The sequence below is a fragment of the Engystomops pustulosus genome, chromosome 2 (assembly GCF_040894005.1).
Source record: "Engystomops pustulosus chromosome 2, aEngPut4.maternal, whole genome shotgun sequence".
NCBI classification, from domain to species: Eukaryota; Metazoa; Chordata; class Amphibia; order Anura; family Leptodactylidae; genus Engystomops; species Engystomops pustulosus.
Window position 1 is genome coordinate 131,861,791 of NC_092412.1, and position 17,306 is coordinate 131,879,096.

General features: G+C 37.9%; 1 protein-coding gene across 6 annotated transcripts in view; it reads right to left on the minus strand.

The window, feature by feature from the left end:
• The window catches only part of LOC140118478 (uncharacterized), a 197,753-nt gene that overhangs the window by 27,067 nt on the left and 153,380 nt on the right, over window positions 1-17,306 (minus strand). For all 6 annotated transcript variants that reach the window (XR_011853202.1, XM_072136451.1, XM_072136449.1 and 3 more), the window contains one exon: window positions 13,738-13,795. Coding sequence is in view for 5 of the 6 variants with exons in the window: in XM_072136451.1 (XP_071992552.1) it covers window positions 13,738-13,795 (58 nt within the window). In the remaining variant the exon portion in view is untranslated. The remainder of the gene's footprint in view (window positions 1-13,737; window positions 13,796-17,306) is intronic.

The following is a 17,306-nucleotide window of genomic DNA, read 5'->3' on the forward strand; positions in this document are numbered from 1 at the left end:
TAGAAGGGGATAGACTATTATATATAATACAATAGTACAACGACAAATGGTATAGCTAGATAAAGTAAAAGATGTTAAATTTTAATGTGCAACTGTAGATGTTGTCTTTTTGATGTATTGTATGTATATACCTCTTTTTTGGAATTGTAAGAAAATAAAGATTTATAATAATAAAAAAAAATTATGGTGAATTTGGGAGTAGAAGGTGTAGTGTCGGGTTGATCTGTACACCAGGCATCATAGAGTTGCATGCCGTGTAGCGAATAACAAAATCTATTGATCTTGCTGTATTTGGATTTGCCTGCATAGGTATCCAAAAGAAGATTGAGAGGAGGGTTAATATCACCACAAAGGTCAATAGGACCCCCAGCAAACACACATAGTTCATCTAGGGCTTTGAGTATAAATTGGACTTGGTTACCATTGGGGATATAGGTGGTAGTTCCACCAATCTCACAATTTAGATATCTAACAGTTTCAGGTGGACCGATTTATGTATAAATATAGATGCATATTTCGAATTACCATCAGGGTTTTCACTATGATAGTTAGTAGGATAATACCTGTTGGAGAATTAAGACCCTTAGAGTTAAAGGATTCTATAGTCAGTGACGAGGCTAGTGTATGGTGTTTAACTGAATCTTCCTGTGAATAACCTAGAACCTCATCTGGTCAACAACTACCTCACCCTATAAAGAGCTGGAGACCAGAGGAAAATATGTGTGGAGCCTTGGGAAGACTTATGTAAAGATGAAAAAAAAATTAAATGTATCTGTGCCTTTATGACTGGCAGGTAAGTCTATTTATTATTTATTATAATTAGAGGGCACTTTATTTTATTTATTCTGGGGAAGAGGCCCTCTTTGTACTATTTTTATGCATTATTGAGGGGGCTTGTATACTTTTTACTGGGGGGGGGGGAGTAGGGCACAGTATATCTTTTACAAAGAAGATGCCTACACAACATTTATTAGGAGGGCCTATTTGTTTATTAACCCCTTAAGGACGCAACCATTTTACAGCTTAAGGCTCAGTCCCATTTTTTAGATTCTGACCTGCGTCTCTTTATATGGTTATAACTTTTGAACACTGTTACTTATCAAAGCGATTCTGAGATCATTTTCCCCCACATGTTGTACTTCATTTTAGTGGTAAATTTTGGCTGATAAGATTTGCGTTTATTTACAAAAAAAAGAAAAAAAATGATGAATTGTTAGAAAAATTTGCCATTTTCGAAATTCAAAATCACCGCGTTTTCAGGCAGATCTATTTACCACCTAAATAACTTGCAGAATAACATTTCCCATTTGTCTACTTTACATTTTCATAATTTTTGAAATGTTTGGATAATTTATTTTGACGTCACGCGGCCTACAAATCGAATAGCGATTTTCCGTATTTTCAGAATTGACTATTTTGGGGATAAATACTGTTTGAAATCAAATTTTACATATTTAGCAACAAAAACCCCCTATATAACCAACCCATTTTCAAATCTGCACCCCTCAAACTATCAGAAACAGCATTTACAAAGATTGTTAACCCCTTGAGATGTTCATAGTAATTGAATCAAAATGGCGGTGAAATTTAGAATGGTCAAATTTTGTCGGTTATACGTTCATTTAGCCCTAAAATTTACACATTTTCAAAAGATAAAAAGAGAAAACTCACCATAAAATTTGTTCTACAATTTCTCCTGAGTGCAGCGACCCCCCCCCACGTGGCCGTTACTTGTGTTATGGGGGCACAGCGAGGCGCAGAAGGGAAGGAGCACCCTGCAGCTGCCAGGATTTTAGTTTTCTCGTTGCCCCCTTTTGAAGGCTATAAAATTTTCGCTTTTCCGTTATTTGGGCCATGTGACGGCACTTTTTTTGCGGGACGAGATGCTTTTTCCAGTGTTACCATTTTGGGGTTGGTATCACCTATTGTTGAAAATTTAGGAACTTTTTTTGAGGTCATGAGTAGAAAAGCATCAATTCTGTACTGGATTTTTTACTTTTTTTTTTTTCGTGTTCACCATATAGCCTAATAATCATGTTATCTTTATTCTATGGGTCGATACGATTATGGGGATACCAGACATGAATATTTTTTCTTACCAAATTTGCCAAATAAAACCCTAATGTGGGGAAAAATCTATCATTTTTGCATCGCTGTCTTCCAAGTGGCATAACATTGTTACGTTTTTGGCTACAGAGCTGGATGTTGGCTTGTTTTTTGCGGGACATGTTGTTCTTTGCAACAGTATCATTTTGGAGTACATATGTTTTGTTGAGCATTTTTAGTAGGATATAATAGGTAAAAATCATAATTTTTGGCGGGTTTTTAACGTTTTTTTTACGGCGTTCATCATATGGGTTCAATAGTTATTTAGTTTTATTCTATGGATTGTTACGGATGCGGTGATACTATATATGTGGGGTTTGTGTTATGATTTAGACTTTTTTGAGCGTTATATGTCTCTTTATATGTTTTGGGGCTTATGGGCATTTTTAGTGATTTATAAAGTAATTTTTTATTGAAAAACATTTTTTTTTACATTTTTTTACATGATCCACCATGGGATATGAACAAGCAATCATCTGATTGCTTGTTCTTGATAATACTCTGCAATACTAATGTATTGCAGGGTATTATCAGTGCCAGCCTATGCAGATGCATAGGCTGACACTTTGCCTTTAAGATGACGTCACAGACGCCATCTTAAAGATAAACCCTCCAGGTTTCTCTGGGGTCCCAATCGGACCCCAGAGGTGCCAAAACAGCGATCGCCCCCCCCCGAAAACGGTGCGAGGGGGGCGATCGTGGGGTAAAGACCCCCAGAAGGCATGTTAAATGCCATGGTCGCGTTGACCGCGGCATTTAACGGGTTAAACACCCGCGATCGGGGCCAACTAGACCACGGGTGTTAGCCGGGGATGTCAGCGGTAAATTACCGCTGAAATCCCGCGGCTAACGATGCAGGTTCGGCTGCTGTGCAGCGCTGGACCGGCATCGTCTCTGCGCCGTAGCTGTACTGCGCTGAGCGCTAAGGAGATAATGGTGTTGTATATAAAAGAAGTGACTGTTGTATTTTTTAGGGCACAGTGTGGACCTTAAAACATCTGGCAAATTCTGAAATAAAATAAGTCATGCTCAGAGAAATCAACATAAATTTTGGGACCGAATAAGTATACGTGTGACTGGTAAGTTACTAGTTGTCAAGGTGCTTCTTTTTTCTATTGTACTATACTACTGTAGTTGTCACGTCTAATCAGTACTTTCTTCCTAACGTTCTAGATTGTGAGACTCAACGGGGCACATTTACTAAGGTACTAGAACGAGGATTATCCGGTGTCCAGGCAAAAGAGGATTTTCGGTTTTAAATGTTAAAATTCCACTTTATTCAAAACTTTTTTCTTAAAAACAATGAAGACGTCTCATAACAAAAAGAAATCTGACGCGTTTCGGACTATATGCAGTCCTTAGTCGTAGCCTTTTGATATGCTTTTAACACAGAGTATTTAAGCATTGCTGGCAAACCAGAAACAAGTTTATACAAGGTCACGTGATAATCAGGCACATACACAGAAAAAGGAAAATATTTCAAGGTAAGCTATAATTCTAATATATGTATAATAGATCATTTCTATAATTAAAACCTATGGAGAATCGTGTTTTTAAAGCTAAAATCCAGTAAGCTTCCCGTGATCTCAATGCCTTAGTCCAATCTCCTCCCCTTTTGGGGCGGGATACTTTTTCAATGGGAATGATTTGTAAGTATGAAATATCTCCCCCGTGTTGTTCATGTAGGTCAGGGGTCCCCAAACTTTTTACATAGGGGGCCGTTCACGGTCCCTCTCAGACCGTTGAAGGGCTGGACTAAAGTTAAAAAAAAAAAATAAGAAATTCCTCTGTACACTGCACATATCCTATACTGCTCCTCCATCATTGATTATTTCCTATACTGCACCCCCATCATTAATTATTTCCTACACTGCTCCTCCATCATTATTTCCCATACTGCCCCTCCATGATTAATTATTCCCTTTACTGCCCCTCCATCATTAATTATTCCCTATACTACTCTTCCGTCATTAATTATTTCCCATACTGCCCCTTCATCATTAATTATTCCCTATACTGCTCCTCCATCATTAATTATTCCCTATACTGCCCCTCCATCATTAATTGTTCCCTATACTGCCCCCTCCACCATTAATTATTCCCTATACTGCCCCTCCATCATTAATTATTCCCTATACTGCTCTTCCGTCATTAATTATTTCCCATACTGCCCCTTCATCATTAATTATTCCCTATACTGCTCCTCCATCATTAATTATTCCCTATACTGCCCCTCCATCATTAATTATTCCCTATACTGCCCCTCCATCATTAATTGTTCCCTATACTGCCCCCTCCATCATTAATTATTCCCTATACTGCCCCTCCATCATTAATTATTCCCTATACTGCTCCTCCATCATTAATTATTCCCTATACTGCTCTTCCACCATTAATCATTTTACTTAATGCCCCCATAATTAATTATTTTTTTATATCAGGGCCCCCCGACCGGCAAAATATATTTGCTGCTGGTTAAAAAAAAAATCCTGTACTCACTCTGGCAGCGGCTCCCGTGTCTTCTTTCTTCGGGCTGCTGTCGGCCGGGAAGGGGTGCGCGGCCGCGTGATGACGTCATTACGCGGCTGCGCATCCAGGTTCAAGGAGCGATGTGCGCCGGGGTTGTCTTCCGGCCACATCGCTCCACATGTAATAATAGTGCTCGGGCGGCTGCATCGGCCGTGTCGAGCACTATTCAGTGACGGCCAGGAGCTTCCTGTCCAGACGGACGGAGGGTCCTGCCCAACTGCCGGGGGCCTCAGCAGGAGCCGCTGGCGCTCCAAGCGCTGGATGCGACGGGGGCCGGATAAACACGGTCCGCGGGCCGCATGTGGCCCGCGGGCTCTAGTTTGGGGACCACTGATGTAGGTGTTTGGATAGTCCTGACATTTTTGTGTGGAATTGACTGCTTTGTTTCTTTGCTGCTGCAATATGTTCTGAGATTCTTGTTTTTAGTTTTCTAGCCGTGCAGCCGATGTATTGTTTGTCGCATAATGTGCATGTGGCTAAATATACCACATAATCACTGTTGCAGTTCATGTAGGACTAATGTAATATTGCTTAGATGTGTTAGTAGACGAGAAAACAGTAGTTTTATGTAGTATATGACACAAATTACATCGTGTGCCTCCACATTTGTAGCTGCCTTTATATTTTAGCCAAGTTTGTTGTGTATCTTTTTGTGTCATGAACATATTAGGAGACAATAAGTTCCCTAAATTGGGTGCATTCTTGGCTACAAATAATAATAATAATAACTCTTTATTTATATAGCGCACACAGATTACGCAGCGCTGCACAAAGCATATCAAATCTTACTCCTTTATTCAATATTTGGGACAGCTTGTCATCTTGACATAATATAGCCAGATGTTTTTTTACAACTCGTGAAATTTGATTGTATTGTTTACTGTATGTTGTACTGAATGTAATAGCCTGATTGTCATTGATATTCTTCTTTAACTTTTTCTTTGTGAAATATTGAGTTCTCGATTTGGTGTTAACGTCTTCTTCTATTCTGTGTACATGACTACTGTTGTATCCTCTTTTCATTAGTCGTTGTGAAATTTGTGTGGCAGCCTCTCTGTATGTATCATTATCAGAACATATGCGTTTAGCTCGTATATATTCCCCTCTAGGGAGATTGCGTATTACGTGTGGAGGATGGCAGCTAGTTGCGTGCAATAATGTATTGCCTGATATTGGTTTTCTTTATAAATTAGTGTGTACACATTCTTTTGAATTATTCCCAGTTAAAGTTATGTCCAAAAATGAAATTGAACTATATGAATAAGAAAATGTAAATTTTAAGTTAAGGGAGTTAGTATTGAGGTACTTGAGGTTAGTATGAATTTGGGTATATTATCTTCGGGACCTTTCCATATGCATAGACAGTCGTCTATATAGCGACCGTACCAGATTATCTGTGATGCAAACATATTATCTGTATGATAGATGTTTCTTTCCTCAAACCAGGACATATATAAATTTGCCAGCGTAGGGGAAAATTTTGCGCCCATCGGGCAGCCTTGTTGCTGAAAATAAAACGAACCTTCAAAATTGAAAAAGTTGTTCTTCAGTAAAAAAAATTAATACCTCTAAAATGTAATTGATAAGCTCCCTAGAAAATTTACTGTATTGAGTTAAACGGTGTAGAATTGCTTGAACAGCTAACGTATGTGGTATACAGGTGTACAAACCCACCACATCACATGTAACCCATGCATAATTGTGTTGCCACTTCATAGTGTCCATTGCTTTCAGTACTTCAAATGTATCTTTTATGTATCCAGGTGTTCTCGTCACGAAAGGTTGTAAGATATTGGGGGTCATTTACTAAGGGGCCGATTTGAGTTTTCCCGACGTGTTACCCGAATATTTCCGATTTGCGCCGATTTCCCCTGAATTGCCCCGGGATTTTGTCGCACGCGATCGGATTGTGGCGTATCGGCGCTGGCATGCACGCGACGGAAATCGGGGGCGTGGCCGAACGAAAACCTGAGAGATTCTGAAAAACCGCCGCATTTTTAAAAAAAAATCTGTCGTGGAGCTTGCACTTACCTTCACTCAGCCCGGCTCGTTGAACTCCAGTGCGTTCCAATGTTTTTCAGCGCAGCAGCACCACCTGGTGGACGGCGGAGGAACTACCTTAATAAATCCCGGCCGGACCCGAATCCAGCGCAAAGAACGCGCCGCTGAATCACGAATGGACCAGGTAAGTAAATCTGCCCCATTGTCTAACCAAGCTGCTATTTTTTCTGTTGTGGACCCTACTCCTGATATGATCGGTCCTAATGGTGGAGGAAAGATATTTTTCTGTGTTTTCGGTAATGCATAGAGGATCGGTGTATTGGGATATTCTGGTATCATATTATCCACTGTTTGTTGAGAAAAAATATTCAAAGATGCACCTTCTTGTAACATTTTTTCTAATTGAGATTTGACTTGATTGGTAGTGTCTTTGTGTACCATGGTCTATGTTTCAGGTTCTTGTAGCATTTTAAGAACTTCTTGTTTATACAGTTCTTTGTCCATGACTGTGATTGTTTCTCCCTTATCTGATGATCGAATTATAATGTAGGGGTTGGCTTGGAGTTCTTTTATTGCACGTTTTTCTCCTGTTGTGAGATTGTTCGTATTTAGGTCATATTGTTTTTCATATAATGTAGCTAGATCTTTTTCTACTCCATACTGGAACTGGTCCATTACATCTACTCTGGAGTTCACCAGATAAAATGAAGAATTAGATGTAACAACGAAATTAGCAGCTTGTTGTATTGGAAAAGACTCTTCTATTGTGTTATCCTGAAGTTCTGTCAATTGCATCATTGTGAAATGTTCTTGAAACATATTATCAATGGTTAAGTTCGATTGGCCCCGCACATTGAACACGTCTTCAATGGCTGTTTTAGTTTGAGTATTATAATTTTGATCAAAGAAATGTCTTTTTAATGTTAAGAGACGTATGAATTTATTTATATCTTTGATGGTTTCATATAAATCAAAATTCCTAGACGGCACAAAATTCAAACCTTTCGTTAGTACTGAAATTTGAGATGATGTTAGAATGCATGCAGATAAATTTATTACTGTTGAATCCTTGTTGGGCTTTTTCTCATCTATTGTTGTTTGCGTCTGATCATAGGGTGTTTTACAGGATTTGTGTTTTCTTCCTCCCCGGCGTGTGCGTTTTTTCTGTTGTCTGTTGTCGTGAGCTTCCTTGTTGTGTCTTATTATCATATTGATATTTGTTTCTATTTTCCTCGGTGTCCGATATGTCCATGTTTATGTCCGATGTTTCATACTCCGATGAACTGAATGTAACTTTGGGCTGGAAGTTATTTTGATCCCGTTTTTTAGGATGGACTTGGGTTTGTAATTGCGTTTTTGCTTCCATGTGTAGACTTTGTCTGACTTGTAGTCTTGTACATCCCTCTCAAATTAGCTTTTTTTGGTTTTTGTGATACTGTCTCCCAGTTTTTTTATATTAATATCAATTGATGATGTTGTGATATTCCTCTTGATTGTAATCTTTCAATAGTTCTGACTCTAGTATTTGAGTTTTTTCATTCAATTCCTTTAGTTTTTGTTCCTTGTGTTGTACTATTAATTGTATTAGTTTCATGGAGCAGTCCGATAATATTTGCTGACATTTTTTAAGAATATCGTCTGTGTAGATTGTTGTAGGCAGTTTGTATAGCCTTAAACCACGAGGAATCATTTCATGTTCCAGGTATTGGGTTAGTGTGGTGTAATCCCACCACACCCTTACTTGATTAAGCAGTAGTTTCTCCAAATACGCAATCAGCGTTTTTTTGTTGGAGCTTGATTTTCTGGAATTGTGTCAGATATAGTGAAGATTTCTTTGGCTCTTTGCAGTCGGTTTTCGCTCATCCGAGGGCACAGAGACATGTGAACAACAGGAGCATCCATTTTTGTTCACTTGAGAGAGATAACTCATGTATGTACGAGTGCAGTTGCTTGCAGTTAGACGTATTTATATAAAAATTTCTTTACGTAGTGGAAAATTCATTTGTGATATAAATCATGAAACAAGAACGATATATTTGTGTATAAAGTTTGTTATCTTGTTTGGATTAGTCGGAGCACAGAACAAAGAAAGCCCAGCTTAATATATGCATAAACAGAAAAAGGAGTTCAGCTCACCACTTTTCGTTGTCGTCTTGTTGATTTTTGCCGATGCACGGACGTGCTGTGCTAGAACGAGGATTATCCGGCGTCCAGTCAAAAGAGGATTTTCGGTTTTAAATGTTAAAATTCCACTTTATTCAAAACTTTTTTCTTTAAAACAATGAAGACGTCTCATAACAAAAAGAAATCTGACACGTTTCGGACTATATGCAGTCCTTAGTCGTAGCCTTTTGATATGCTTTTAACACAGAGTATTTAAGCATTGCCGGCAAACCGGAAACAAGTTCATACAAGGTCACGTGATAATCGGGCACATACACAGAAAAAGGAAAATATTTCAAGGTAAGCTATAAATCTAATACATGTTTAATAGATCATTTCTATAATTAAGACCTATGGGGAATCGTGTTTTTAAAGCTAAAATCCAGTAAGCTTCCTGTGATCTCAATGCCTTAGTCCAATCTCCTCCCCTTTTGGGGCGGGATACTTTTTCAATGGGAATGATTTGTAAGTATGAAATATCTCCTCCATTTACTAACGGTACGTTGGACGCATTTCCGTCGGGTTTCCCGACTATTTCTGGCGCATCGCCAACGGCTTTCATGTGACACACCGGGCCGTGTGGCCATTGGACAATCCGACTGATTCAGACAAACCGCGGAATTTGACTTTCAAAATTGTGTTGCAAGATCAGCACTCACATGCACCGGGAAGAAGATGGTGAACTACGGCGGACCTGAGCGGGGAAGCGCCACATGCAGGAAATTGGATGTACGATCTTCGTGAATCGCGGCAGCTCCGAATCCTCGTCGGACATTCCGGATCGGCGGCATCAACGGTAAGTAAATGTGCCCCAATGGGTCAATATATAGGGTTTTATTTGATAAAAAAAATATATGTTTATAAATAGTGTACTACAATGGCACAGGATGTCAATTTATACTGCAGGTTTGCCCATCATGATTTCTACTGGAATGCTGTCTGAATCTACCTAAGGACTGTGCCGTATAGCTCTTCCTTATTCATGCACAATAAAACCTAAACAGGCCACATAGCTAACCTAGAACTTTTGCCCATTTAAGTCAATAAGTGTTCTCTAAATTAGAGATACCTATCATCAATGTGGTAGCTAATGCACAATGGCTGCACATACTGTACAATCATGTACAGAAAATGTAAATTACAAAAATCTGAAAATGAAAATTTGAAATTTACTCTTTAACTGGAATTTTTGTGCACCATTTTTAAAGACACTATTTTCATTGTGCAATAAGAAAGTGACAATAAATGCAAATAATTAAATCTATAAATTATGTGATAAAGTAGGACACTTGTATTAACATTACACCGAGACAGGCGACTTAAAAGTGGGTTTTTTATTGCTGACTATGCATCCTATTTCAGCCTACAAAATTATATGTATATTTTCCAACCTAGAGTGCAATAATAAAGGCAAGCGGTGCCTATGTGAAAATTGTAAAATACAGTTAATAACAGCATTAACATAGTTGTATAATAAAAAATATTTACTTCTGTGTTATAATGAAATTATTTAAAATAAATATATCAGTATTACTTCCAAGTTGTAATTACCAATATAAATCTTATTTTCAATGCTTATGTTGCATTCTGAGCACATATTGATGAGTAATACACAAGATAGTTAATTTCTTCAACAGTTTCATTGCAAATTATACTAAAACACAATCTGTAAAACAGCCTGTTGTAATGTATATATATTTCACTCTATGCCAGTCTTACAGCCTTGTAGTGTAAGAACTACCGTATATACTCAAGTATAAGCCAACCCAATTATAAGCCAAGGTACATAGTTTTACCACCAAAAACTGGGGAAACCTATTGACTCGAGTACAAGCCGAGGGTGGGAAATGCATTGGTCTCAGCCTACCAGTATATAGCCAGCCAGCCCCTGTAGTGTATAGCCTGCCCCCAGTAGTATATAGCCTGTTCGCCCCTGTGGTATATAGCCTGCCAGCCCCTGCGGTATATAGCTTGCATGCTCCCCCATTATATAGAATTGGTCACAGCCTCCCCAGTATATAGCCTGCCAGCCCCCAGTAGTATATAGTTTGCCCACAGTAGTATATAGCCTGCCAGCCCCTATAGTGTATAGTCTACCAGCCCCTGTAGTATATAGCCTGCCAGCCCCCAGTAGTGTAAAGCCTGCCAGCCCCCAGCAGTGTATAGCCTGCCATCCCCTGTAGTATATAGCATGACAGCCCATTAAAGTATATAGCCAGCCCACCCTTTAGTATATATTGCCTGCCAGCCCCGTGTAAGGTATAACTTGCTGTTAAAAAAAATAAACTGACTACTCACCATTCCGACGGCCCGGGCAGCTCCTCTTCAACTTCATGCCACAGGTCCGCGACAGCTCTGTGGGCAGCACTTCTTCTGTCTTCAAGTGCCCCGGCCGGGCTCTGTGCACGAAGCTGTCGTGGACCTGCAGCCAGCATGAAGACAGAAGAGGTGCTGCCCAGGGAACTGTAGCGGACATGCGGCATGAAGATGAAGAGGAGGTGCCGGGGCCATCGGAATGGCGAGTAGTCAGTTTTTTTGTATACCCAAGTATAAGCCAAGTGGGGAATTTTCAGCACAAAAATTGGGCTGAAAATCTTGGCTTATACTCGAGTATACTGGGTAATCATGAGGGTAACAGCAAAAAAACATGTTGCTTCATAAAGAATTATATCTATCTTACTTGACACAGTAATCTTATCACATCTAAATACAAACTGCAAGATATAAAAAGGTAATAAGATTACAGGATTACCGTGTATACTCGAGTATAAGCCGACCCAAGTATAAGCCGAGGCCCCTAATTTTACCACAAAAACCTGGTAAAACCTATTTTTTTTACTCGAGTATAAACCGAGTTTGGGTTTTCAGCACATTTTTTGTGCTGAAAAACTAGGCTTATACTTGAGTATATATGGTACTTTATATTATTTAAACTGTTGAACTGTTTAGGTTATTTAGTTTTGTCATTGCAAATACTGTATACACTTGTCAATCAAAGTTATTATTCTAGAATTTGTTATAATACCACCCTAATAGCCCCAGTTTGCTTTGTTTATTAGGATATCTTCCTGGTACCAATGAAGTAACAAGACTTCCAAAAAAACCTCATGATTTCCAATAAGTACGAAAACACTAGAAACAATACACACAATATATGTGAATAGTGTAGAAATAATATTGCTATATACAGAAAACCTTTAACTCCTTTGGTTATTTAAAAATCTTAAATAATCAGGGTTGAGCAGTCAATAGCCCTTTTGTTTTTGACGCATTGTCAAGTTACATCAATAACATTATTTCTAAAGAAAATGTTTAGTAATTTATTTGTATGTGTTTAAAAAACTGTTCAACCTAATGTTTAATGCTTTAAGGGAAGAAGAAAGATATAGTCAAATGTAGGAATAAAACCTAACACTATGTTACTTAGTTCCCACAAAATGTTCCCCTCTACACTCCTCCTCTGGGATTGAGGGAATTTGTAAGTGCACAACACCATAATGTTGATAATGGGGGTTCAAGTACCTTACACCCCGGCCTTCTTCTCCATTACTCTTAGTTCACTATGGCAGCCTACTGCAAGGGTATTCTGCGACACCTGGTAAATGCTGCACACTCCTGTATGCCAGCTCTCTGGAAAGCCTTGAATCCACCGACCCTGATCCATTGGATCAGAAAGCTGGAAGAGATATTCCGAATGGAGGATCTCACCGCCTCTCTACAGGATACACATTGTGACAATGTGGACCCCCTGGATAGTATTCCAGAACTCTGCTGCCTACAAGAACATTCTCTCTGCTTGAGGTGGGGAATGGTCTATGTTTCCTCTCCCCTCTATTTAATTATTTTTTTCTTCCCTCTGCCTCTTGCTCCCCTCCCCTCCACCCTCCCTAACTTTACCAGTCTGCCATTACGTTTCTCCTCACCCCTGTAGGGGTTACTGTGTGATACTACTAATGGAACTGATGCTCTAAAAATGCATAAAAATGTGCATTTTGGGAAAGTAGGTGGAGAGATGTAATATTTTTACAGTGGCACCCATGCAAATTGCTAATGTCTAAAATAAAAAAATCTACCTTTAAATTGGTATAATTAGGTATGCTTTTACTAGTTCTTGAAAACACAGCATTATAAAATAAAAGCATAACAAACAGGCATCTTTGCATCCTGGACCAAGAACTTGATTGATTATTTCTCAAAACATGTTAGAAAATCTTGGACAACTAATAATTTTTTATTAGATATAAAATGTAAAACCCCATCAAATGGAAAAGTTCATGTGAAATATTTGTCTACTGCCTAGAATACACAGTTATATAAGGTAACTTGTAAAATAAAAAGAATTGCAATCAAGAAAATCATAACAGACATTGGAAAATATCCCGTTTTTACAGATTTCCTGGATTTATGGATAGATGGTATACTTAGTTCAGATTTCACCAGGTTTCTGTCAGCAAGGATAATACTGCAAAGGTAAATATATTCTCTGTAAAAATAATTACTGAATCTTCGATGAAACAACATAACAGTAGTATGAATGCAGCTTAAAACCGAGGCAACACTGGGTGACAAACAAAACAACACATTCACAATTGTTTTGCCAGCAGCTTTAAAATGTGCAGTGCATAGGTTTAAAGATGCAAGAGATACCTGATCTTGCCAAAAGAAAAACATCTAATTTCATAAATTATGATCATCCAAACACCATTAACTTTCAATATGAGAGTGGTAAAGATTTTCTATCCCATCTTTCCAGCTGGTCATATTTATTAACTACGCAATTATCATTGTAACCTCTTCATTCCGTTTTGAGACTCATATTTAAATTGTAACTTTTTGATTCCATGATATTAGGATGATGTAGGATGCTAGTGTACACAAAGATTGTAACTAACAATCAAAACACCTTTAAATATTTAACCAAGAACATCAAAAACTTACAGCATTGGGAAGACCTTGAAAAAGAGGAGCACTGTGGATGCCGCTGTTCACATATTGCCTGAAAGAGAGTGATTTAATCAGTAAATTACATTACAAACACATAGGCAGTGTATTATTCTGAACAAGCGATCATAGTAAAAAACAAACGCATAAAATAAAATCAGCAAAAATTAAAATGTTTTGCCTAAAAAACAGGATTAAAGGAGATCAAAAAGTCACATTTACCTAAAAATAATACTAATAAAAAGTACAACTCATCACGTAAAAAATGAATGGACTTAAAACAGCTCTGTTAGTTAAAAAATAAAAATGTTACGCCTCTTAGAATATTGAATTTTAATTCTGCATAAACATAAAAAAAGCTATGTAAATGAGATATTTCCTTAATCATCCTGACTCACAGAATGAAAATAACATGTTATCTATGCTAAATGGTGTAAAAAAACAAATACTAAATGTTAAAAAAATTACAGAATTAATTATTTGCACCCCATTTTCATCAATGCCGTATTACCACACCAAAATTGTACCAATGTAAAGTTCATGTCATCTCACAGAAAATAAGCCATTTTATGATAATATTTACAAAAACTAAGAAACATGTTATAGCTTGTTAAGTGTACCTATCAAAACCCACAAAATTCATAACATCCTTTAGGGCAAAACTGTATATAACATGTTTCTTAGTTTTTGTAAATATTATCATAAAATGGCTTATTTTCTGTGAGATGACATGAACTTTACATTGGTACAATTTTGGTGTGGTAATACAGCATTGATGAAAATGGGGGGGGGGTGCAAATAATTAATTCTGTAATTTTTTTAACATTTAGTATTTGTTTTTTACACCATTTAGCATAGATAACATGTTATTTTCATTCTGTGAGTCAGGATGATTAAGGAAATATCTCATTTACATAGCTTTTTTTATGTTTATGCAGAATTAAAATTCAATATTCTAAGAGGCGTAACATTTTTATTTTTTAACTAACAGAGCTGTTTTAGTCCATAACCCGTGATATTTTTTCTCTCCAGAAAGGCATCCAGGCCTCTCTTGAAGATCTACATAGAGTCCGCCATAACAACCTCCTGCGGCAGAGAGTTCCATAGTCTCACTTCTCTTACAGTAAAGAACCTTTGTCTATGTTGATGTTAAAATCGCCTCTCTTCTAGGCGTATAGGATGCCCCCTTGTCCTGGTCACAGGCCTAGGTATAAAAAGATCTTTGGTGAGATCCTTGTACTGTCCGTTCAGGTATTTTCTAAACTGAATAATCCCACGTTTTGTAATCTGTCATTGTATTCTAGTCCCTGTATTCCCCTAATAATCTTGGTTGCTCTCCTCTGCACCCGTTCCAGCTCTACTATATCCTTTTTATACACTGGTGCCCAAAACTGTACACAATATTCCATGTGTGGTCTGACCAGAGATTTGTGTAAGGGCAAAACTATGTCTTTATCATGAGAATCTATTCCTCTCTTGATACATCCCATAATTGTATTTGCTTTAGCAGCAGCCGTCTGGCTCTGGTCGCTAAAATTAAGTTTACCATCTACCAATACCCCAAAGTCCTTTTCAGCTCCAGTTTTACTAAGTAATTGACCGTTTAGAACATAATTATACGTTTTGTTTCCATGGCCCAAGTGCATAACTTTACATTTATCTACATTAAACCAAATCAACCATTTCTCTGCCCACTCCTCAAGCTTCCACAAATCCCTCTGTAATGCTAAACTATCGACCTCAGTATTTATTACTTTACACAGCTTAGTATCATCTGCAAATATTGAAGCTTGCCTGTGTAAACCCACTACAAGGTCATTAATAAAAATATTAAAAAGAAATGGTCCCAATACTGACCCCTGTGGCACTCCACTGGTAACGTCAACCCAATCTGAGAATGTGCCATTAATGACGACCCTCTGTTTTCTATCACTAAGCCAATTACTTACCCAAATACACAGATTTTCCCCTATTCCCAGCAGTCTCATTTTATATACCAACCTTTTATGCGGCACAGTGTCAAATGCCTTAGAAAAGTCCAGATATACAACATCCACAGCATCCCCCAGGTCCATTCTTGAACTTACCTCCTCGTAGAAACCAATCAGATTAGTCTGACAGGACCGATCTCACATAAACCCATGCTGACGCTGGGTTATAAGGTTATGCACAGTGAGATACTCCAGGATAGCATCTCTAACAAACCCCTAAAATATTTTCCCCACCACAGAAGTTAGACTCACAGGTCTGTAGTTTCCAGGATCGCTTTTTGATCCTTTTTTGTATATTGGTACCACATTTGCTATGCGCCAGTCCTGTGGAACATAACCAAATATTAAAAATAACGGTCTGTCTATCACGGTACATAGATCATATGAAATCACAGCATGCCTTCCATGAAGTCCATGGAGAAATGCTGTGATTTCATGTGATCAGATATATATGGTGTGGACTTTGCAAATATAACTGGGACTTTAGATGATATCACCCTGGTCACATGGCATTAAGGGCTGAAAGCTGAGAAGAGACATGGGACATGGGGAGGAGTAGACGGGAGCAGGCAGCCGAGCAGGATACGCCCCCACTGATGTCAGGTAATATAACATAGTTTAATTTTGGGGATGTAAGGGAAACAATTTTAGCTAAAAGAATGTTGTCATTTAGTTAATAGGGCTCTATGGGAACATGTTACTAGATATATTTGTGAAAATGTGGTAACAGGTTCCCTTTAAGTAAGGGTTTAAGTAACATCATGTAAATACACATAACAACCACTTTGTACTGTGGTGCATTGTAAATCTTGTGCAATCTTTATGCAATACTTAATACTTGGCCAATGCAATATTGTTGAATTAATTGGCATGTTAGAAGCCACAGTTTTCTGACATGACTTTATTTTATAAGGCTAATTTATGGTGCATTCAATTTTTTTCAAATGCAGAAACCAAAAGCAGGTGTGGATCATAATAGTTGAGAACATATCATTGAGAGAAGCTTTTACATCTCTTTGTGACTCCACTCCTGGATGCATGTGTATATATGCTGTATGTGTGTGCATGCTGTATATACTGAATGATGGTGTAAATATACTGTATGTGTGTATATAGTTATGTGTAGACACGTGTATGAGTTTAAAAGTGATTGTGATTGTGTAAATGTGTGTGTACAAATATGTTTATATTTTCTAAGGGGAAGGGGGCCCCATTCAAAGGTCTGCTATGGAGCCCAGCCTTTGCTGATTACCCTACTGAATTCTAGGATTAGTTTAGTTAGCAAGGTTGGGAGATGTATGTAAGAAGACAATTTGGGAGCCCTAAAGTAAGGAAAAAATAAGTGAAAAGCCCATGAAGTTGACCATTGTGCAACTTATTGGCAATAAATATTCCACTTTTTCCTATCTAATCCATTTGTCTGCATCTTTGCTATTTTTCTCAAAGAGTGTTATGCTGTGTTAATAAATATCTCTTGCAATTCACTAACATTTTTAGTTGGAATGCTACAAAAATTTAGAGGGTCCTTCTGGCCTTTAATTTTGTACTTCAAACAATATTCTTGTATACTAGGTC